Source organism: Euleptes europaea, chromosome 2 (genome assembly GCF_029931775.1).
Source record: "Euleptes europaea isolate rEulEur1 chromosome 2, rEulEur1.hap1, whole genome shotgun sequence".
NCBI lineage: Eukaryota > Metazoa > Chordata > Lepidosauria > Squamata > Sphaerodactylidae > Euleptes > Euleptes europaea.
This window is the reverse complement of record NC_079313.1, coordinates 21,229,133-21,253,963: the sequence shown is the minus strand read 5'-3', so window position 1 is coordinate 21,253,963 and position 24,831 is coordinate 21,229,133. Positions and strand designations below refer to the sequence as shown.

The 24,831-nt window shown below is 46.8% G+C and overlaps 1 protein-coding gene across 1 annotated transcript in view; it reads left to right on the top strand.

Moving 5' to 3' along the window:
• Positions 1–24,831, top strand: part of QSOX1 (quiescin sulfhydryl oxidase 1) — a 102,343-nt gene that overhangs the window by 55,228 nt on the left and 22,284 nt on the right. Inside the window, exons 5-6 of the mRNA XM_056844694.1 lie at positions 6,755–6,845; positions 22,969–23,114. Of these exons, the coding sequence (XP_056700672.1) occupies positions 6,755–6,845; positions 22,969–23,114 (237 nt within the window). The remainder of the gene's footprint in view (positions 1–6,754; positions 6,846–22,968; positions 23,115–24,831) is intronic.

Genomic DNA, 24,831 nt, shown 5'->3' with positions numbered 1-24,831 from the left:
GGGTGCCTGTCTTACTTGCGGAGAAATGGGCCACTTTGCAGCTGTTTGCCCGCACCGCCATGAATTATTTCGTCCCAGCATGACGACCCGCGCCAGAGGTCGTCCACCACGCAGAGGCACCGCGGCCACCCGCAGCGCAGCTCCGGGAAGACCCACACCCTCTGCACTCCATGCCGGAGACCCAGCCTCCCTGCCTACTACCAACGACCCCGCCGGGTCTCGGATTACAAGTGCCCCATTGGGGGACAACTTTCCCTCTTCGGATGAGGAAAATCCTTGGAATTCTCTAGCCTTAAACCTGGAATCTCCCCTCGACTTATCAAAAAACGGCTCCGGTCTGTGGTGAATGGAGCGTCTCCACAGACCTCTCAGGATCCTCCTGTTAAACCGAATGCTCCTACCAAAATCAAAGAAGTGGACTCCACCGTCTACGTAGATGCAGTTTTACAACACATTAACGGTGGCCCACAACTACCCGTCAAAGCACTAATCGACTCCGGTTGCTGTCGCACTCTCATAAGCGAAGCCACTTTTGCTGCACTCAGAGCCGAATCTGAGGCTCTACCCGCCCCCGTCCAATTTGCCCAAATGGACAGGAGCCATTTCCAGGGGGGTCCAGTTGATCACCGCACCGTAGGGGTAGCAATGGGAATTGGCTCCCACTGGGAGCAAATAGACTTCACTATAGCCCCTATCCGTTTTGAAGTGGTCTTGGGTATTAACTGGATTAAAGGACATAGTCCCAGTATTAACTGGGAAACAAACACTATCTCCTTCGCCAGCCCCATGTGCAATCAGCACCGGCAGAACTTTGCACTATTATATCCGCCCGTACCAGCACTGGCCTCCGATGTCCCAGCACTTCCAGTCCTACCTAATGTGTATCGAGACTTTGCGGATGTCTTCGACCTTAAAGAATGTGATACCTTACCCCCCCACCAGGCCTCCGACTGTACAATTGAGGTGGTCAAGGACTGCACCTTAACCAAAAGTAAGATTTACCCTATGAGCGCTTCCGAGCGCACTGTTCTCCGGGACTTCCTTGACAAAAACCTCGCCAGAGGGTTCATTCGCCCATCGAATGCCCCAAACTCGGCCCCCGTGTTTTTTGTCCGGAAAAAAGAGGGCGACCTTCGTTTATGCATTGACTTCAGAAAACTCAATGCGGTTACCCAAACCAACGCCTATCCTATCCCATTAATATCTGATATTTTGGGACAGTTACAGGAGGGCCGGGTGTTCTCCAAGTTGGACTTGGTGGAAGCCTACTACCGAGTCCGCATCCGCGAAGGAGATGAGCACCTCACTGCCTTCTCTAGCTGTTTCGGTATGTATGAATTCCTCGTGATGCCGTTCGGATTGAAAGGGGCCCCGGGGGTCTTTATGCAACTCATCAACGAAATCCTTCATGACTTGCTGTATCGCGGGGTGGTGGTTTACTTAGACGACATTCTTATTTATTCAAAAACCATGGAAGAGCATGTAACTCTAGTCCGAGAAGTTCTGCAGCGCTTGCGCGACCACCAACTCTTTGCAAAACTGGCTAAATGCGAGTTTCATCAAAGCCAGCTCACATTTTTAGGATACATAATCTCCCACCAAGGTCTTCGCATGGACCCTGTCAAAGTCCAAGCCGTTCTCGATTGGACTCCTCCCACCAACCGCAAGCAAGTGCAACAGTTTTTGGGATTTGCAAACTTTTATCGAGGATTCATTCCTAACTTCGCACAAGTGGCCCTACCCATTACTGATCTACTAAAAACCAAAGGGAAAGCAAACACAGCTACCTTACCCTCCGCAAAAATCCTGTGGACTGATCAATGCCAAGCCGCGTTTGTGGCTCTCAAACGCCTCTTCACATCCGAACCCGTACTACAGCACCCGGACCCAAACCAAATGTTTATTGTGCAAGTCGATGCCTCCGATGTAGCTATGGGAGGGGCCCTCCTCCAAAAAGGTCCGGATGGCCTCCTTCACCCGTGCGCTTACTTTTCGAGAAAATTTGCGCACGCACAATTGAACTGGCCCATTTGGGAAAAAGAGGCAGCGGCCGTTCACCATGCCCTGACTCTATGGAGACAATTCTTAGAGGGGTCCAATATCCCCTTCGAGGTTTGGACCGATCACAAGAATCTAGCTGCCCTCACGGGGTCCCACAAACTATCAGCAAAACAACAACGTTGGGCTGAATTCTTCGCTCAGTTTCGTTTCGTCCTAAAACATGTTCCTGGGAAACAAAACGTTCTCGCAGATGCCCTCTCCCGGTTGCCACAATACCCGGTAAAACTCGAGAGACCAACTGACTCTCTGTTCACCCCTACGCAAAGGGGAACCCTTCCTGTACTGGCCGTGCAAACCCGATCTCAGCAACAGCACCCCAGATCCAGTTCTCCAGCACCTCCAACCCGAGCGGCTACCCAACCGCCCTCGCAACAACAACGAACCGACGGTTCCACTCCTCCAACCCCACCGGCTGCCCTACCGCCTACAATCTGCGCACCACCGCACGTAAGCACTACCCCCATAGCGGGTCCTCAGACTACTATAGCCGGGGGGGGGGTTCCCGCCAAGGTTCCCATCTCCGAATCCTTTTTAAATACCCTTCGGAACCACTGCCTCTCTGAACGCTCCACTCACACCCTACCCCCTGGGGTAATAGAACAAGGAGGCTCATGGTACAAAGACTCTAAATTGTATGTACCCAAGGCACTTCGAAAAGAAGTCTTACACTTAGCTCATGGAGTAAAAACAGCTGGACACTTTGGATTCCTAAAAACTCTCCACTTATTGCGCAGACAATTTTGGTGGGGGGGGAATGCGTTCCGACGTTGACTCTTTTATTCGCAGCTGCCCTGTTTGCGCCACAGTGAAGCGATCACAAGGCAAACCCCCGGGGCTACTGCAACCTCTAGAAACACCCACCAGACCATGGGAAGTGATTGCTATGGACTTTATGACTGATCTCCCTCTCAGCGGGGGAAAAACTGTGTTATGGGTTGTTACTGATTTGTTTTCCAAGCAAATCCATTTAGTTCCATGCGCAGGGATCCCCTCTGCTCAAAAAATGGCCCGCCTCTTCGTTACACATATCTTCAAATTACATTCGTTTCCGCGCAAAATAATCTGTGACCGCGGCAGTGGCTTTGTTTCCAAGTTTTGGAAAGCATTCCTCAAGTTGGTGGGGGTTGAACAAGGATTGTCTACTGCATACCATCCTCAAACCGATGGTCAAACTGAACGTGTAAATGCTGTCCTTGAATGTTATTTACGCTGTTATGTAAACTACCACCAAGATAACTGGGTAGAACTGTTACCTTTTGCAGAATATGCCTACAATAATGCTGTACATCAATCTACAGGTTTTAGCCCATTCTATGCAGTGTATGGACAGGATTTCGGTCCTGTTACGCCCAAAAATAATGTGGAGGGGGAGGGAGATCCTGACGTTGCTTCCTGGGCACACACCCTCCGTACCACTTGGCCTTGGCTCGTTAGCAATCTCGACCGAGCCAAGCGCAAATACAAAGCACAAGCTGATAAGCATCGTTCCCCCGGGGGCGAACTGCGAGTGGGTAAATTGGTCTATCTTTCCACCAAAAACCTACGTTCCACCCGTCCGTGCCTTAAACTCAATGCTAAATTCATTGGCCCTTTCCCAATCACACGGGTCATAAATCCTGTCACGGTGGAATTAGCTCTCCCGAAAACTCTGAGGCGTGTGCATCCCGTTTTCCACATTAGCCTCCTGAAGCCCCATACGGCCTTTCCACAATGGCATCCCGATCCGCCCCCCGAACAGCCCATTATGGTGGGGGGGGGAAGAGCACTTCGAAGTCTCCAAAATCCTTGACTCCCGTGTTCACCATGGCAACCTACAGTACTTGGTCCGTTGGAAGCACTTCCCCCCTGCCTACGACGAGTGGGTTCGTGCACGAGATGTCTCCGCCCCCAAACTAATTGCTGCCTTTCACACTGCCTACCCGGACAGACCATCCCCCTTGCCGACTGGGAGGGGGCCTTAAGGGGAGCAGGATGTCAGGCTGCTATCTCGGTTTCAGTATTGTTTCTGTGTCGGTACTGTACTGTCTAGCCTCAAGGCCGACCACACATACCAAGGCCTGGGAATACTGCTCCTGGGAAAGTTGCCTCTGTCTGTGTATGCTGATGTTGTATAATCTCCCGCCATTTACTGCCTTATATTATCGTTCGGCTAGTAAGACTCTCATAGCTGCCATAGTTCCCTGTATGCACTGTATTGCCTTTTTGACCAGTAAAAGCCATCTGCTTGGATTCTATACGACTCTGTGGTGATTTCTGGTTCGAAGGGTCAGGAGCTTACACCAGGGCTGATAGATCCATCAACCCATGGTCTACCACCAGTGTTGAAAAGTATTGCAATGGTGGAGCCTTAAATAACTTTTCCTGTCAGATCTCAACATCATAGTAGAAATCACTAGAATCAAAGGTGTCTTCCCCTGCATTTCCTCTGCTAACTTCTGGGTGGTAAACAGGAAATATAGTTATAATTTAGCACACATCCTGATAATATAATTATATCATAAAAAACAGTAAAAATGTATAAAAGCCCTTCTAGTATAGTGAAGCTTCCTGTATGTTTATTTATTTCTTATATACTGGAACGTGGCTTCCATGTCTCAGCTTCTGTTGCATGTCGGGCTCTTAAGGGTGTGTATACATCAAACAGTGTAATAGGTCAAGTCCGTTCCTCCTCGACTAAGAAATCTGTCCCAGCCTGTGACAGAGCCCTTCTGGAGTGAAATCAAGAATCCTGTATGTTTCACCTAGTGTTGGCTACCACTCTTTGATTTTAAAGGGTCTGAAACGTTAACCTGGCCCTGACCTGGATGGCCCAGGCTAGCCTGATCTCGTCAGATTTCAGAAGCTAAGTAGGGTCAGCCCTGTTAGTATTTGGATGGGAGATCACCAAGGAATACCAGGGTTGCTGTTCAGAGGAAGGCACTGGCAAACACCTCTGTTAGTCTCTTGCCATGAAAACCCCAAAAGGGGGTCTCCATAAGTCAGCTGCGACTTGAAGGCACTTTACACACACACACACACACACACACACACACACACACACACACACACACAAACATTAACCTGAGTGCAGAACTATCTAATAGCAACATGTGGCCCCCATCTGCGGACATCTAAATCTGCGGATTGAAGCCACATTGACAGTAAACAGATTTTCCTGCAAACTTGGGGGACACCCTGGGTTTGCAGAAAAATCTGAAATCTTAAAAAGGGGGGGGGTAAATTCCCCCACAAAAAAATAAAAGCTGAAGCGCAGGCAATGCACTCACTTTTATTATGCACAGCGGGCGGCAGTGGATACGGGGAACCAGTCGGGACTGGGTGTGGCAGTGGTAAATGCTGGTAGCCATTCTGGGCTCGGAGTAGCTCCCAGATATCACCGCTGCTGTAGCTGGGCTTAAAGATGGGTGGTGGGACCTGAAGCCATGCTGGGCTCCTCAATGTGGGGGGAGAGATGGAATCCCCCCCTGCGAGTTTCGCAAGGCCCCCATTTCTACATTATAAAACCATGTGGCTTTTGCCCAAAATAACCCCATTCCCATTTTTCCTTCCTTCCTTCCTTCCTTCCTTCCTTCCTTCCTTCCTTCCTTCCTTCCTTCCTTCCTTCCTTCCTTCCTTCCTTCCTTCCTTCCTTCCTTCCTTCCTTCCTTCCTTCCTTCCTTCCTTCCTTCCTTCCTTCCTTCCTTCCTTCCTTGCATTTTTATGCTTCCTTTCCACCCAATAGGGTCCACAAGGTATGTGTAGTGTCGCTTGACCTTGTGTTGGCCCATTATATAATTTCCTGTTGCATGATATTGCTAATGTGTTTTTGCTTCTGTTTATCAGTCCCAGCCCCACTGCATTATGTTGTTTTACTAGGAAGCTTTGCTGATAGGCTCAAATGTTATCACATTTTTGTAATGTGCTTGCTGATTGACTGAAGAAGCTAGTTTTACTAGGAGTCTTTGCTTTTTGCTTCAAAGACCCTTATCATTCAAATGATATCAAATGTTGTGATTGGCTTGCTGGTTGACTGAATAGCTCTATTGCTCTTGTTATCCACCTTGAGTTCCAGTGAGAAAGACGGACAATAAAATAAAATTAACTTGCCTGTAGGAAGAGCTCCTGTACATAACAAATTGGGATAATTTGAACTCATATGAACACATGATGCTGCCTTATACTGAATCAGACCCTTGGTCCATCAAGATAAGTATTGTCTACTTAGACCAGCAGCGGCTCTCCAGGGTCTCAGGTAGAGGTCGATCACATCACCTACTTGCCTGGTCCCTTTAACTGGAGATGCCGGGGATTGAACCTGGGACCTTCTGCATGCCAAGCAGATGCTCTGCCACTGAGCCAGGGTGTTGTTTTGGGCAGTACCCTATGTCTCTCCTGAAGTACAGTTCCGCTGACACACAGAAGTGTTGCAGGTCAAGATTTGCCTGACATGGAGATCAGAAGTGATGCCTGCTAAATAGCTTGGTGTTGGGTTGCTGCGAAAGGCATATTTTTTAAAAAGCGACAACCCTACTGTTCCCTAATCTCTCACAGACATGATAGATCCAGTCAGACTATGAGTTCACCGCGTTTCTGATGGCCAGGAAGAATTTCTGAACCATTTGGTAGAAGTCAGCATTTGCCTGATGAGGATGTTCAGCCCATCTTTATCTTGGAACAACTTTGTTGAGCATGTGATGTTCTTTTTGTCTTGCAGTGCAGCTGAACTTCATGGCTTCTTCCAGGCAAACAGTGTGGCATACTTGGCCCTGATATTCGAGAAGGAGGACTCCTTTTTGGGCAGAGAGGTGACTCTTTAGTTAACTGATTGGTACATGTCTTACACTTGGCACACATGCAGTAGCCCTTTACCAGGTTGCCTATTATCTCTGCATAACCAGGTAGGAAAGCTTTACAGCAAAAATAAATAAATGCCATTAATGACATAGAGCAGGCATTTGTTGAAAAGTGGTTGGTAAAAAAAATATTGTGGACTGGTACCTGTTGGGAACTTATGTGCAAGACTACATTACAAAGTGTTTGGGTTCCCCTCCCTGCTCCCATAACGGAAGGATATCCCTTTGCACAGGCATTGCATAGGCCCCACGAGGAATGGGAGCCAGTGTGATATAGTGGTTAAGAGCGGTGGTTTGGAGCAATGGACTCTGATCTGGAGTACCAGGTTTGATTCCCCACTTCTCCACATGAGTGGCGGATGCTAATCTGGTGAACCGGTTAGTTTCCCCACTCCTGCACATGAAGCCAGCTGGGTGACCTTGGGTTAGTCACAGCTGTCTTTGAGCTCTCTCAGCCCCACCTACCTCACAGGGTGTCTGTTGTGGGGAGGGGAAGGGAAGGTGATTGTAAACTGGTTTGAGTCTGGAATTGGTTTTTGCGTAATACCGTCCTACCGTCAAATATTGCACCAATCCCAAAAAGCCCTAGCTCGTGTTTACTGGAGCCCTGAGCTTGATTCCTTGGGGAGTGGCAAAATGCAGCTTTTGGAGGTGACTTCGTTGAAAGCTGCCCTCCTTGAGCAAGAGTCTGCAGCTACTGTCTTAAATGTTTTTTTCAGATTAATTGATTTATTTAAATCTTTATTTACTAAAGAAATAACCTCAAGCTTGCATGCTTTATACAAACAAAATTCTTGGTTTAACCCCGAGTGTAGACTACTCAAACGAGCAATAACCAGGAAACATAGAGAATTCAGAACAAACAATACTATTTCAGTATTGAAGGAATTGTTAACAATTAAAAAGAACTACAAGGACTTGGTAAACTGGAGGAAAAAAGAGGCCCTATATAAAAATTGGAGGAGCTTGATTACAGCTATAAACAACAATGATAATTCAACCTTCTGGAGAACTGTGAATTCTTTAAGTAATGGCTATGCCAGAGTCCCTGCATGTATCCCGTCATCGGTCTGGGTAGCTTACTTCAAGAGCCTCTTCTCCTACTCTGTGGAAAACCAGGGACTTATACCTGTAGCACCTTCTATTTTGTTGAATTCCTGGCCAGATGTGTCTCCTAATGAAATTAAACCGCTCATTGATCGCTTATGCTCAGGCAAAGCCCCAGGTCCTGATCTAATTCCCTACGAACTTTTTAAAGTCAACAGTAAATGGTGGGCCAACATTCTTGCTCCTGTATTTACACAAATTAATGCATCAGGGGCCATTCCAAAATCTTGGAGACATACTATTATCGTCCCAATCTTTAAAAAGAGTCAGCGCTCTGACCCAAGCTGTTATCGTCCAATCTGCCTTTTGTCTTGCTTAGGCAAATTGTATTCTTCCTACTTATTAAAGAGGCTGTTGGACTGGGTTGAGAGTAATGACATCCTTGGCTGGGAACAGATTGGCTTTAGAAGGGGTTGGTCTGTCACGGACCATTGTTTAGTGCTCTCCCATCTAGCCAAGAAATATTCCTCCCCCCGAAATGGCACCCTTTATGCGGGTTTTATGGATCATAAGGGAGCTTTTGATACCATCCTGAGGGAGAGGCTATGGTTGAAACTATCAAATTCTACTATGGATAGGAGGTTGCTATGGCTTATTCAGCAATTTCATACTGACCTCACAGCTCAGGTTCGCTGTGGCAACCAAGGAGAACTAACCAAGCCCTTTGAACTGGTCAAGGGAGTTAGACAAGGTTGCCTCCTTGCTCCTCTCTTGTTTAATCTATACCTGAATGATATGGCAACCAATTTCTCAGAGTTTTGCCACCCCCCAAAGCTTGCAAGTCATCCCAGCCCAATTCTACTCTATGCTGACGATGCAGTTCTCCTGTCCCGCACAAGAATTGGTTTGAAAAGATCTTTGCAAACTTTTTCTGAGTACTGCTCTAGGGAAGGTCTTAAAATAAACCATCATAAATCTAAGATCATGATCTTCACTAAGAGGAGAAAAATGCCTCTTTTTCGCTGGGTATTAGATGGCTTTGAGGTTGACCAAGTCAAGGAGTTTGTTTACCTTGGCATTTCCCCCCCCCCTCATAACCTAAATTGGAATGCCCATCAAAAAGCAGTGTCCAACAAAATTAAACCTGGGGTTGGTGCTATTGTCAACTTTTTTCACACCAAAGGTGGCAAATATATTCCAGGGGCTATTCAGGTTTTTAATCTGAAAATTACCCCAATTATCCTCTTTGGTGTTGCCATCTGGATAACATCAATGAATCTATAGATCGTCCACTCCTTCACTTCTTACGAAAACTCCTAAATGCCCCTCGATGTGTTGCTGGCGTTACTCTTTGTTCCGAGTTTGGCCAAATGTCACTTGAAGCTAGGGCGTGGTTGGCCGCCTTTAAACTACACCTTAAACTGTGCTTTAGCACTGAGGGGTTCCTAGCTTCTCTGAAGCATGTCCCTTTTAAATCCTCATGGCAAAAAACCTTAGATGAGAAACTGTCGTTGTTGGGCTTCTCACAGGATATGTTATTAGATCTTGGGAAAACTGAAGCTTTTACCAAAATTAAAAAGCGCATTAAAGAGCTCGATTATAACAGCACTACTTTTCGTGCTCGTCTCGTCGTAGTCTGCCTGCCTATACATATTATCTGACAACAACTCGTCTCTGTAGAGCTTTTTGCTTGGCTAGATTGAATGCTAACCCTTCTATGGTAATGCAGGGCAGAATTCTGAATATACCATACTCAGACAGGATCTGCCCTTGCTGTTCTGGCTCTATTGACTCATTAGCTCATGCTCTTTTGGAATGCCGCTTTTACGAGGAACTTCGATTGCACTATATTTCCCCCCTTTTAACATACAAATCCAATGCCTCTGTGACTGACATAATGCCTTTTTTACTAAGCGATAGGGACCCCAAGGCTACATTGTCAGTGGCAAGATTTGTTTCAGTCCTTATATCCCTCCAACACTAGATATATGCTGCTCAAGATCAATTGATCAAGGAGCTTCTAAGGGATAAAAGGAAGGAAAGGAAAGGAATTGTTTTTTAGCCACTGTTAGGCACTGGAGAGCAAATAATCAGGGCAGGATGAGTTCCAGTTGATAGCAAACAGTCTCACCATCAGCCCTTTTCATTTAGAAAAGCCCTAAAGTTACATGGTTCTATACAGTTAAAAATCATAGGCCCAGGCTTGTAGGTGTGCAATATTTATTTGCTTGTTTACTTCATTTATACTCACCTAATCTCCCAAGTGGGGGCCCAAAGCAGCTTACATTCCCCACTCCTCCACATGAGCAGCGGACTCTGCTCTGGTGAACTGGGTTGGTTTCCTCACTCTTACACATGAAGACAGCTGGGTAACCTTGGGCTAGTCACAGCTCTCTTAGAGCTCTCTCAGCCCCACCTCCCTCACAGGGTGTCTGTTGTGGGCGGGGGAAGGGAAGGTAATTGAAACCGGTTTGATTTTTCGTTAAGTGATAGAGAAAGTCGGCATATAAAAACCAATTCTTCTGCTTCTCCTTCTTCTCTTCCTCCTTCTCCTCCTCCTCCTTCCCTTTTATAGCCCCTCCTTCCTCTACAATGCTGAATTTGCAGTGGTTGCCTGCAAGGTAGAGTCCATTTCAGTGTTTTTGCTATTGTATCATCCCAGCTGTTGTCAAGAATTACTTTTCCACCTTCACGCAGTAACATTATCCTTGACAAAAAGGTGGTGCATGGTCTCATGGTCTAGGGCCGTGTTGGCGAACCTATGGCACACGTGCCGGAGTTGGCACGCCGAGCCCTCTCTGTGGGCACGCGCGGGTAAGTTGAGCAGCCATAGCGTCTGCCTTCCCTGGACTCCCCGCCACCCAGCTGGGAGTAACCCGCCGCCCCCCCCCTTCCCTGGACTCCCCGCCGCCCAGCTGGGAGGAAACCTCAGTATTCAGGTTAAATTGCCCTGTTGGCACTTTGCGATAAATAAGTGGGTTTTGGGTTGCAGTTTGGGCACTCGGTCTCTAAAAGGTTCGCCATCACTGGTCTAGGGTCTTTGAAGCTGCCCAACTTGAAGCCGCTGGGTTCTCACTGTCAGGCATAAAGGTACAGCCTTCAGATGGTGCTGATAACTTTGGCTAATTTATTCCATGGATTTCATCTTGAAGATGAGGTAGAGGTTAGCTATTTTAGAAGAAAAAGAAGAGTTGGTTTTTATATGCCAACTTTCTCTACCACCTAAGGAAACTTCTGGTTTCAGGTTATATGTTTACTTTAACCCAAAAGACTAGCTTTTCCCAGTTGCAACATTAAGAAAACATGTACTATTAAAAAAAATGTGTATAATATTTTCTTAGGGTGGTCAGTGTATATTCAGGCTTGTCTTCCTTTGGGATAAATATGGTATTAAATTATATACATAAATTTGAACAGATTACTAACTCATATATACTTTGTCAGACCTGTAAGCGAAGTAATCTTAATTCAAACATCAATTCAAAGAACTCTTAGTTGAAGAGCACATAGGAAGCATATTCAAGGATGTAAGGGAAGTTCAATTTTTCATAATAGCTTCTGTAATAAGAGCTACAATAGTCTCCTTTATTCAAACAGTACATGCCTAGATAAAGTAAACTTGGATTACCCAGACAATAGTATCCTGTGTGCTTGTACAAACAACAGCTTCAGCATCCTGAAAGCCTTTTTGCGACATGCTGAACTGGCTTTAGGTCAGACTGAGGCCAGCCGAGTTAGGATGACTGTAGTATGGGTGAGGATGTAAATCTCTAGATCCACATTCCTCTAACTCTCACCATGAGACAAAAAGGGCAAGAGTCCAGTAGCACCTTAAAGACTAACAAAAATATTTTCTGGTAGGGTATGAGCTTTCGTGAGCCACAGCTCACTTCTTCAGAAAGCTCATACGCTACCAGAAAATATTTTTGTTAGTCTTTAAGGTGCTACTGGACTCTTGCCCTTTTTGACTACTGCAAACAGACTAACACGGCTACCCACTGTGAATTATCTCACCATGAGAGAAACGCATCACGATGGGTGGCCGTGTTAGTCTGTCACTAGCAGTAGAAAAGAGTAGGAGTCCAGTAGCAGCTTAAAGACGAACAAAATGTCTGGCAGGGAATGAGCTTTTGTGAGCCAAAGCTCACTTCTTCAGATACCTCTGCCAGAAATTTTGTTCTACTTTAAGGTGCTACTGGACTCCTACTCTTTTCTACTGCTAATGAGAGAGACAGTTATGCCTGCTCAGAATTCTCATGGTGCCTACACTGACAAACAGAAAAAGCTGGAGGGGATGAAAATCACTCAGTCTGCCTTTATCTTTTTAAACCTCCCTTTATCTTTTGTCTTTGCTCCTAATTTTCTCTGGGAGGTGGCCAAGGGAGGAGCAGGGAACATTAAGAAGGGAGATAAAGAGTGCTAAACAACAGGGAAAGAGAGGCAGCTGGGGCACCTTCCCTCCATGATACCTGGAGCCACGCACATAGTGGGCCAGCCCCTCAGTATGGTGTTCTGTACTGGGTGTGAGTCATCTGAGATGAGATGGATTCAAGTCCAGTAGCACCTTTGAGACCAATGAGATTTTTGGAGTATAAGATTTCCAGAGTCAAAGCTCCCTTCATCAGATACAAGTAGGAATGGAGATCCCTGAGTCTTTATATCCCAGTCTGAAGGTGGGAGGGATGTTGGACAGGGAGGAGCCAGGATGCAGAAGAACAATGCAAAACGTAATCAGCTTCATTAGCGCAGGGGAGAAATGCTTAGGGGCGGAAAATTAGCATCTGTGGTGAGGATAAGAATCTTACATTCCTATGCAGCCCTGGGGGGTACATTGTTCTGCATTTGTGAATGAAATTAAGTTCACCAATCTCACTAATCTCCCACCTGAAATGGGAGTGGAGGAAACTAGGCCCCACCAATTAAATGTTTAATGGGGTTATATCAAAGGAAGCTTGTTGTTCTTGCATGGGCAGAGGGCCATTCAGGATGGTCTGTCCTTAGAGGAAGATGGATCCAAAAAAATCGCTAAAGAGCCTGTTCTGTGGCAGTGAAGAAAAAAATTATTTTCTGCCATCATTGCTCCTACACAGTGCTGCCCGATAACCTTGCTTAGGAGGACTGGTACATCACTGGTACATCAGGGGAGGGGCCGTGGCTCAGTGGTAGAGCCTTTGCTTGGCATGCAGAAGGCCCCAGGTTCAATCCCCAGCATCTCCAGGCAAAGGGACTAGGCAAGTTGGTGATGTGAAAGATCTCAGCCTGAGACCCTGGAGAGCTGCCGGTCTGAGTAGACAGTACTGACTTTGATGGACCAAGGGTCTGATTCTGTATAAGGCAGGTTCATGTGTTCATCTGGGTCCCTGGGAGCTGATAGTGGAATCCTCAACAGCTTGTTGTAACCATCATATAGAGCACTTTGCTCACAGCCATTCTGACTTGGACTTTGTACTTACGATAGGTACGTCAAATATTCCTGAGGCTTCCTCTTGTTGAGTGTCATATGAATAAGTTTCAGTTAAGTCAACCTGATGGTGTGGGTAAGCTCCTTGAAGAAGTGAAGCCTTGCGCTTGCCCGCTTGGCCTTTGCGTCTAGTAAAATCGGGCAGAGATGATCTGGCGTGATGGATGGTTCTGATTAAGTGCTCCTTGGTGGTCCTTCTGACCTGGAAGAGGCCATGGTCAGAAATCCTTTCAAATAAACTTCTTTAGATGGCCAAGACTTAAATGACTGTAGACGAATATCAAGTCTCCCATTTCTAGGGAAGGTGCTTGGAGAGGGTGGTGACTAAGTCACTCTAGGGTGCTTTCACACATTCTATATAATGCACTTTCAATCCATTTTCAGCTGAATTTTACTGTGTGAAATGGCAAAATCCACTTGCAAACAATCATTAAAGTGGATTGAAAGTGCATTGTTCAGGATGTGTGAAAGCACCCCTAGATTATCTTGGATGACACCTGGGCTGGATCCACACAGAGGGTTTTCTTCTCTTTACCCTCCAAACTGCAGCTGTGCAGGAGATGGCACGTCCACATAACATTGTCATCTAATCATTTGGTTCCCAGGCTTTCCCTGTCACACACATGAACACACATGAAGCTGCCTTATGCTGAATCAGACCCTCAGTCCATCAGTCAGTATTGTCTACTCAGACCAGCAGCGGCTCTCCAGGGTCTCAGGCAGAGGTCTTTCACAGAGGTCTTGCCTAGTCCCTTTAACTGGAGATGCCAGGGATTGAACCTGGGACCTTCTACATGCCAAGCAGATGCTCTACCACTGCGCCACGGCCCCTCCCCATGGCTCAGTATGTTCTTTTTCAGTATGTTCTTTTTCAAACCTGATTTGTCACACTCTTTCTAGAAAGAGTGTGGCGCAAGCATATTAGCATACCCTCTGGATGGGAAGGGGTGTGTTTTCAAAGAGCCTCCCCACACTGATGACCTTTTCCCTGCCCCAAGAGGGATTTTTGTGGGCTTTTTTTTTAAAGTTTGTAATTTTCATAGTGGTGTCACATTATGATAACCTATTGCTGCAACCTACTAGTTCCTCTGAATTCTCAGCTTTTTTTTAAAAAAAGTAAGTCTCGTTTTGTTGCAAAGATGTAAAAGGATGTATCAATGAAAAGTGTTGGAGACTTTTAAAAAATGAAATATGGGAAGTCAGAGGAACTAGTGGATCATGGCAACAGGTTGTTATTCTAGGGGAAAGGCCGTTGCTCTGTAATAGAGCACCCGCTTTGCATGCAGAAGGTCCCAGGTTCAATACCTGGCATCTCCAGTTAAATGGATCAGATAGTAGGTGACCTGAAAGACCTCTCTACCTGAGAGCTTCCTCTGAGTAGACAGTACTGACCTTGATAGACCAATGGACTGATTCAGTATAAGGCAGCTTCATATATGTTATTTTAGTTCAGCACCATAACACTTGTGTGTGTGTAAAGTACTGTCAAGCGTGCAAAGTACCGTCAAGTTATGGTGACCCCTTATGGGGTTTTCAAGGCAAGAGACTAACAGGTGGTTTGCCAGTGCCTTCCTCTGCACAGCAACCCTGGTCTTCCTTGGTGGCCTCCCATCCAAATACTAACCAGGGCTGACCCTGCTTAGCTTCTGAGATCTGATGAGATCAGGCTAGCCTGGGCCATCCAGGTCAGGGCACCATAACACTTACTGATAGTTAATACTTTTAATACTTAAAAGCGTTCCAGTGGGATAGCAGGGAGAAAACATGGAGGGAAAGTGGCTGCAGTGACAACAGGAAAACAGAGAATCCATTCCATGCTGACACAGTATTAGACCCTTTTTTGGTTTGGTTCAGACCCTGTCATGGTACAGAAACTTCCTTTGCTGCTCTGCTAGATTGTTGACCACTAGAGAGCATCTCCATGCTGGATGTCTCTGTGGCTTTCAGTGCCGATAACCATGGTATCCTTCTGGACAGCCAGTGTAGATTAGGTTAGAGGGGGACAATTTTAAGCAGCTAATTTTCAGTTCTTCCTGGGGGGAAGGAGGTGTTGGGGACATCTAGTCAATCCCTTGTCTGTTGAAGCAGGTTTCTTTTAAGAAGTAGTAGTAGTGTTGATTTTTATATGGTGACTTTCTCTACCACTTAAGGCAGAATCAAACCGGCTTACAACCACCTTCCCTTCCCCTCCCCACAACAGACACCCTGTGAGGTAGGTGAGGCGGAGAGAGCTCTAAGAGAGTTGTGACTAGCCCAGGGTCACCCAGCTGGCTTTATGTGTAGGAGTGGGGAAACCAATCTGGTTCACCAGATTAGCGCCCACTGTTCATGTGGAGGAGTGGGGAATCAAACCCAGTTCTCCAGTAACCATTACCCCGCGCTGACTCTTTTAATGTATACCTGAAGCCTCTTGGAAGGTTTATCTGGAGAAAGTCGATGAGACACAGCGCTTTCTCTCCTTCCCTGAGGGAGGCCATGGATGTACTAGACCAATGTCTGGAAGGACTGCAGTAGGGTAAACAAATTGAAGCCTAATCCAGACAAAATGGAAGTGCTGTGGGTAAGGGAAAATCAAGCTAATCTGAGAATAGATAATTAGGAGACAATGATGTGTGGATGCTTTTAAAAAAACAACCACCACTCTGCTTTGGGTGTAGAACTGGCACAAAGCCTCTGTGTGGAAGCTGCCTTTGTGAAATTTGTTTTGTTTGAATTTTCATTGTAACCATTGTAAAACCATTGTAAAAAAACTGGTTTGTTTTATGCTTTAGTGGGAGGGGTGGGGCAGAAGACTTTTCATCCCTCAGGTGGCACACCTGCCCCATTCCTGCTCTACCTGTGCTGGCTGTGAGTCACCCATTCTGTAATACTTACAGACCCACACATATACTGTGTTTACTATGAGTAAGCTCATTGGTAGTCACTTGACCTCCATTTCTGCAAAGTTGGCATACATCTCTCTGCTTTAGATTACCCCCCATATATGCCACATAAGACAATTGTGGGGGGAGGTAGTTTGTACAGTGTGCTTTGAGTGCCATCTAAGCTTCCCATACAAAATGGGATCCTTTTATGTAAGCCCCCATTTGCGTGGATATTGGAACGTCGTAACTTTTCTATGTAGTGGCTGAAAACCAGCATCCGATTTCAAAAGTAACCAATGCATGGTGGTGGCCTAAGAGTCCACATTGTCAGATCTGTGATAAAGAGGACCACAAGGTATATGTGTATGGGAGCTGTGTGTAGACAGATGTCTCTGCGAGCAAAAAACCGTGGGCTTTACTGCATTGTTGGGGAAAGTGTGAATCAGGGTGAAGCCCTAGTCTAGACATTCTCCAGTTGCCTGGAATTCCCTGGAGGCAGGAGGACCTGTACCCACCTGTGTTCTGAACAAGGCAATGGGGCAAGAGAGACTCCCAGTGCATTCCTAAGCAGCATTACACCCTTCTAAGAGTGCTGAAGTCAGTGGGCGCTTAGAAGGGTGTGACCATGGATTGTACCTTAACTCTGGCCTGCTTGGGGTGCTCTCAGGAAGCAGCCACTGTAGCCGGGCCCCTCGCCCTCCAGTGTTGCCAGAACTGCTAAGGATATAAGAACATAAGAAAAGCCATGCTGGATCAGACAAAGGCCCATCAGGTCCAGCAGTCTGTTCACACAGTGGCCAACCAGGTGCCTCTAGGAAGCCCACAAACAAGACAACTGCAGCATTACCCTGCCTGTGTTCCACAGCACCTAATATATTCAGCATGCTCCTCCGATCCTGGAGAGAATAGGTATGCATGATGACTAATATTCATTTTGACTAGTAGCCATGGATAGCCCTATCCTCCATGAACATGTCCACTCCCCTCTTAAAGTCTTCCAAGTTGGCAGCCATCACCACATCCTGGGACAGGGAGTTCCACAATTGAACTATATCTTTGTGTGTTTCGTTTGGCAGCAGCAGCCGCCTTGAAATCACTGCTGTTGTCCGAAAGTGCAAGTTGCTTCTTTGCAAAGAGAGCCACACCTGCGCTAACAGTCATGCCTCTCTTGCAGAGAAGCCCAGTGAAGTGTTTCTGCTGCAGTTCAGTTTCTTAACTCTGTCAGTTTTTCCTCTCCCTTATGCACAGGCCATTTATGCAGGGTCAATTTTGATGCTCGCTCAAAGGTCTTTTTCTAAATGCGACCTTTAAAATGCCTATTCACGGTCCCGATGCAAAAGGAGAAATTCCACCCCCGCACTTGCCTGCTCCTTCCACAGCTGCTGTGATTTTGCATGCTTCCTTAAGGGGATTCTTCAAGGCGGGGGCGGAGCAAACACAAAAGGTCATGTTAAAGGGGCTCTTAAGAAATGCGAAGCAGGTATGTGCCAGCGTGCGGGGCACTTCAGCCTGGAACACGCTGCTAATTACGAAGCATAAATGGCCACAGTGTCATTGGTCTGGGGGAAAAACCCAACATGGAAAAACTTAAAAACAGGACAGCAGAGCAACAACCTGGAAATGATCCTGTGTCTAAGGGAGGGGAACACCCAGATGTGTTTAAGAAGCCAAGCTGGAGCAAAAACCTGGTGCAAAGAAACTCACTAACTCTTCAGCATCCTGGTGGGTAGAAACACTCAGAATTCCAGACAGCTTGAGAGAATATATGTCTGGATAGAATATATGTCAGGATTTAGGCTTCACTTTCTATTCCCATTTCTAGAGATTAAAATACAGAGCCCTGGACTGACGGGCTGTTCAACATCACAGCCTTTTTCAGTGTGAGCATACCAGCCACTACACCCTACAGCAGTGATGGCGAACCTTTTAGAGACCGAGTGCCCAAACTGCAACCAAAAACCCACTTATTTATTGCTGAGTGCCAATGCGGCAATTTAACCTGAATACCACCCCCAGAGGGGGCCCAGAGGGAGAGGCTAGGGTTGCCAAGTTCCTCTTCGCCATGAGTGGGAGGTTTTTGGGGTGGCGCCTGAGGAGGGCAGGGTTTGGGGAAGGACTTCAGTGCCATAGAGTCCAATTGCCAAAGTGGCAATTTTTTCCAGGGGAACTGATCTCTATTGGTTGGAGATCACCTGTAATAGCAGATCTCCAGCTAGTACCTGGAGATTGGCAACTAGTTCCTTAGTGTTTTCTCTCTACATATCAAGACAAATGGAAAGGTGTTTGGAGGATAGCTTGTGGGCACTTCAAAGGTGGAATAGGACTGCACGCCCCTCCGCCCGCACAGACCCAGAGGGTGCTGGAGAAGCCGCTGGAGGGAAAGAAGGAAAGAAGGAAAGAAGGGAAGGGAGGGGGAAAGGGAAGGAAGGGAGGGAGAGAAAGAAAGAAAGAAAAAGAGAGAGAAAGGGAGAAAGAAATGGAGCAAGGGAGAGAAAGAAAAGGACAGAGGGAGACAGAAAAAGAAAGAGGCCATTTATGCATGGGAGGTTTTGCCTTGGATTTGCCACTCGGTGGGGCGCGGCGGCAGGCTTGTGAGAGGCGAGCAGGGTGGGGCAGAGGGCGCCTCCTTCGCACCCACCGACCAGCCATGCCCCTCCGCCCGCACAGGCCCAGAGGGCGCCGGAGAAGCCGCCAGCCATGCCGAGTGTGGGCGCTCGGCTTCTGTTCCCCGCTCTCCCACCCGCCTGGCTGGCCGTGCACGCTCCAGCGGCAGCAACGGCGGCAGCTTCTGTGGGAGAGTCCGGGGGCCACCGCCAATGATGTCGGAGGTTCCCCACCCCTGGGCTACAGCCTCCCCCATCCGGGGTGGGGCAGAGCCGGAAAGGCCAGCGGCTTGGAGGAACCGTGAGTGCCGGCAGAAAGGGCTACGCGTGCCGGAAGTGGCACCCGTGCCATAGGTTCGCCAACACGGCCCTACAGACTGCATTCACTTTCTTTTTTATAATCCGCTTTGCAAAATCACCACCAAGCCAAAGCCAGCCTTGCAAATAAGTCCGCAAGAGATTTTAGACTGCAATGTTTTTTTAAAAACTTACTTTTCTGCCCTCACTTACCTGTATTAGATTATTCTGGTTATTTTTTTAAAAAACCCAACATTCTTGACTTGGTCACCTGGAGGCAATTTGCCACAGCCGATCAAGGCAAGTGGACTTTGCGCCACACGGCCATGGGCTTTTCCCTACCTCAGAAGTGCTCCAGTCGCACAAGCTGCAGTCCAATATACACCGTCACTTCTAACGTAGCTGCTTTTGCATAAAAGAGAATTCAGGCAGAGAAACAGCCCAGAAGAAAGCTTAAAACATGTAGAAAAAATGGGAAACTGGTGCGAAATAGGGCTTCTTGCATGAGATTCAGCTTCTGCAGGGGAAAGATACAGGCGCAGTCCAGTTGAGGCAACATGAGATACACAATGGTTGAATCCAGAGTTAACTGGCACATTCCTTAAAAGCAGAGCTGAGTAAATAGCTAGATACATATGCTGGCAGTTCAAGAAATAATCACACAGTGATTATTATTAATGCTCTTTAACTGTATTATTATAAGAGATACAAGAGATATTAGACAGCCTTTTTTTAACTCACCTTTCTGCCCTCACCTACTTGTGTTAGCTGATTCTGGTTGTTATTTTTTTAAACCCAACATTCTTTACTTGGTTGCCCGAAGGCAATAATTCGCCACAGCCGATCAGGCAAGTGGACTTACGTTCTTTAACTGTATTACTAATGCTCTTTAACTGTAATGCACTTTGCGCCAAATAACTGAACATTTGAAATGAGGCATTTTCCACCCACGCACACAATCTCTTTTCTCCATTTCAGGTGTCATAGGAGTGGGGGGAGGGGGGGCAAAGAATTTGGATATTTCATAGGCATCACAGACTGAATGTTCCACTATCTGTGAAGGGAAAGCAGCCATTAGAACATAAGAACATAAGAAAGGCCCTGCTGGATCAGACCAAGGCCCATCAAGTCCAGCAGTCTGTTCACACAATGGCCAACCAGGTGCCTCTAGGAAGCCACTAACAAGACGAGTGCAGCAGCATTTATCCTGCCTGTGTTCCACCGCACCCAATATAATAGGCATGCTCCTCTGATACTAGAGAGAATAGGTATGCAGCATGACTAATATCCATTCTAACTAACAGCCATGAATACCCCTCTCCTCCATGAATATGTCCACTCCCCTCTTAAAGCCCTCCAAGCTGGCAGCCATCACCACATCCTGGGGCAGGGAGTTCCACAATTTAACTATGCGTTGTGTGAAAAAATACTTCCTTTTATCTGTTTTGAATCTCTCAGCCTCCAGCTTTAACAGATGACCCCGTGTTCTAGTATTATGGGAGAGGGAGAAAAACGTCTCCCTGTCCACTCTCTCCAAACCATGCATAATTTTATAGACCTCTATCATGTCTCCCCTCAGCCACCTTCTTTCCAAGCTAAACAGCCCTAAGCGTCTTAACTGCTCCCCATAGGACAGTTGCTCTAGTCCCCTAATCATTTTGGTTGCTCTTTTCTGCACCTTCTCAAGCTCTGTAATATCCTTTTTTAGGTGTGGTGACCAGAACTGTACACAGTATTCCAAGTGTGGTCTCACCATAGATTTGTACAAGGGCAGTATGATATCAGCAGTTTTATTCTCTATTCCTCGTCTAATTATAGCCAGCATGGAATTTGTCTTTTTTACAGCAGCCGCACACTGGGTTGACATCTTCATTATCCACTACCACCCCAAGATCCCTTTCTTGGTCTGTCGCTGCCAGCACAGATCCCATCAGTGTATATGTGAAGTTGGGATTTTTTGTCCCAAAATGCATCACTTTACACTTACTCACATTGAATCTCATTTGCTATTTTAATGCCCATTCTTCCAGTATTCAGAGATCCTTCTGGAACTCTTCACAGTCCGATTTTGTTTTAACCACCCTAAATAATTTGGTGTCATCTGCAAACTTGGCTACTTCACTGTTTAACCCCAACTCCAGGTCATTGATGAACAGGTTGAAAAGCACCTGTCCCAACACAGATCCCTGAGGCACCCCACTGCTCACATCCCGCCATTGTGAGAACTGACCATTGATTCCTACTCTCTGCTTCCTATTTTTCAGCCAGCTCTCAATCCATAAGAGGACTTGTCCTCTTATCCCGTGACTATGAAGTTTGCTTAGCAGTCTTTGGTGGGGGACTTTGTCAAAAGCTTTTTGGAAATCCAAATACACAGTATCCGCAGGCTCATTCCTGTCCACATGCTTATTGACACTTTCAAAAAACTCTAATAGGTTAGTGAGACAGGACCTACCCTTACAGAAGCCATGTTGGGTTTTGCCCAGAAGACCTTGCCCTTCTATATGTTTGACAATTCTATCTTTAATAATGCTTTCCACTAATTTACCCGGAACAGACGTTAAGCTAACTGGCCTGTAATTTCCTGGGTCCCCCCTGGAACCTTTTTTATAAATGGGTGTTACATTGGCCATTCTCCAGTCCTCTGGTACAGAGGCTGATCGAAGGGACATATTACATATCTTTGTTAGAAGTTCAGCAATTTCCCATTTGAGTTCTTGAAGAACTCTAGGATGAATACCGTCTGGTCCCTGTGACTTGTTAGTTTGCAGTTTGTCTAGACATTCTAGGACTTCCTGCCTTGTTACCACTATTTGCCTCAGTTCATCATTTTCCCCTCTCCAAAATCTCTGCTCAGGAGAAGGAATCTGCCCCGTATCTTCAACAGTGAAGACATATGAGAAGAATTCATTTAGTTTTTCAGCAATCGCTTTATCCTCCCTTAGAGTTCCTTTACTCCCATTGTCATCCAATGGTCCAACCGCTTCCCTAGCTGGTTTCCTACTCCTAATATACTTAAAGAATTTCTTATTGTTTGTTTTGATGTGTTTAGCAATATGCCCCTCAAAATCGTTTTTTGCATCTCTGATTATCTGCTTGCATTTCCTTTGTGCAAGTTTGTGTTTGCTTCTGTTCGCCTCGTTTGGGCAAACCTTCCAGTCTCTGAAGGAAGACTTTTTTTCTCTAATTGCTTCCTTCACCTTACCTGTTAGCCATGGTGGTGACCTCTTGGAAAAAGGCTGACACGCTGCTAATTGGGCATTCCTTTGTATCGATTTGAGCCGTACCCAATGTATTGCTATGTTGCTGTTTTAATGAAACACACTGGGAGTGCCGGCGTGGTTCAAAGGTGGCCAGTCCCCACCCAGGAAGACCTTCTGTTCTGGATCCAGCAGCCAAGACGCCAGCGTAGGCAGGGAAGAGGGCTGTTACTCTGGAACAACAGGGATGGTTTCAGGGCGGTTTTAGTGGTTGCTGGCTGTGCAACAGAAGCATAAGAACACAAGAAAGGCCATATTGGATCAGACCAAGGCCTGTCAAGTCCAGCAGTCTTGTTCGCACATTGGCCAACCAGGTGCCTCTAGGAAGCCCACCAACAAGATGACTGCAGCAGCACTGGCCTGCCTCTGTTCCAAAGCACCTAATATAATAGGCATGCTCCTCTGATCCTGGAGAGAATAGGTGTGCATCATGACTAGTACAGGGCAGGAAAGAGATTATTGAGGGAAAGGATTTAGAGGCATGGAAGGGCAGCTCTATTTTATTTGTGACATAACTTGCGCAATATGTGCTTCTGATCTTAGGTGACGCTGGACATGGTCCAGTATGAAAATGTCGCGGTGAGGAGAGTCCTGCAGAGCAACGAGGAACTAGTGAAGATCTTCAACGTGACCACCTTCCCTTCTGGCTTTCTGCTTTTCAGCAACGGCTCTTGCGATGCCATCCCCGTGTGAGTTGACACGACATCCTTCCTACCTACTTACCTACCTAACCCTTGGCTGTTTTTACTCAGCTATGTTCCAGGGTGCATCGATAGCCTGTGTTCCTGCATTCGTTCTTTTTAGCAGCCCCCTCCCTCCCAGAAAAGGCGAGTTCTTGTTTATTCCCTTGGTGGGAGCCGCGGTTCAGAGATCATGGCGAATCAAATGGCTTGTTCACAAGCGATTCGCCAAGCATGTCTTGTCATGAACCGCCTACTTGTTTCATTGTGCAAAGGTCTTACAGACCATTGAGACCGGATATTTTTTGTGCCTTAGTTTAGCATTCTGGAGTGATCAGTTTTTTTAAAAAAAAATAGGGGGGGAATCACCTAAGCACAGCCCCAATTCTTAGGGGTTTGCACAGAATTGCTACACCAAATTCCGTCACCTGAACAAGAAGACATTTTGCAACTGGAATCAGTTTTTCGTGTAAGACATATCTGCATACATGTAATTAATGTGTGGCAAGTTGCCACCTATGGTCTCTTTTTATGTGTGTGTGCATGCTTTAAACCTGCATTTATTGGTTGTTGAGCACTGGAGAGTCTAGGGGAGGGAGCTGGGTGATGTGAAGAACAGTTGAGGCCCAAATGATTGATAACTGACAATTTGACAAGGGACTAGTTTCTGCCTTGAGTAGAACTGGGTCCTCTGGAAGTGGCGCTTGGCAGTATTATGTTTGGGAGAAACGGGCTGGCTCTGACCACCTTCCAAGTAGGCTTCCTCCAGTGGAAGTGGCTCTTCCTCGAGACGTAAACACAGCCAGGCTGGATGTGGCGGGATGCCATTGTTGGGCCCAGCCCCCTCGGCTTGTGCACTCGAAAGGAGGGCTTGGGCCAGAACAAGGAGAGGCCAGAGGCTGAGCAAAGACTGGCCAGGAAGAAGGAGAAGATGAAGGAGAAGACAAAAACGAAGGAGAAGATGAAGATGAAGAAGGAGAAGAGTAGTAGTAGTTGGTTTTTATATGCCAACTTTCTCTACCTTTTAAGGAGAGTCAAACTCGCTTACAATCTCCTTCCCTTCCTCTCCCCACAACAGACACTTTGTGAGGTAGGTGGGGCTGAGAGAGTTCAGAGAGAACTGTGATTAGCCCAAGGTCATCCAGCTGGCTTCATGTGTAGGAGCGGGGAAACCAACCCAGTTCATCAGATTAAAGTCCACCACTCATGTGGGGAATTGAACCCGGTTGTCCAGATTAGAGTCCACCGCTCCTAACCACTGCACCATGCTGGCCCGCCACCAGCCTACTGAGAGAAGCAGGTGACGGGGTGAAGCTCCAGGAAGATTAGACAGCATGGCAAGAGGATGGCTCTACGCGAGGAGCTGTACTTGCCTGTGCCAGGAGAGTGCATCAGAGGGAAGGTGCACCCTTCTGCTGCCACTATTCTGAAGGGACAACCTAGAAGGGGCAAAGCAAGCGTGGACGAGCAGCTGCAAAGGAAAGGAAAGATCACTGGAGGAGGAGTCTGGGAGAATGCTGCAAGGGTGAACCCACAAGTCTTGTGCAGAGGCGTGTGGGCCTTTGGGGTCTTAGCCTCTGTGGGCACAAAATGTGACACTCAGCTCAGAAGGACCAGTGGCAGGTATCCTGACCCTCTGCTTAGCCATGTTTGAAGCCTCCTTCCAACTTGGGTGACTCTTTAGTGGAAGAGTCACAAATTTTGGAAATGGGCAGGAGGAAGGCTT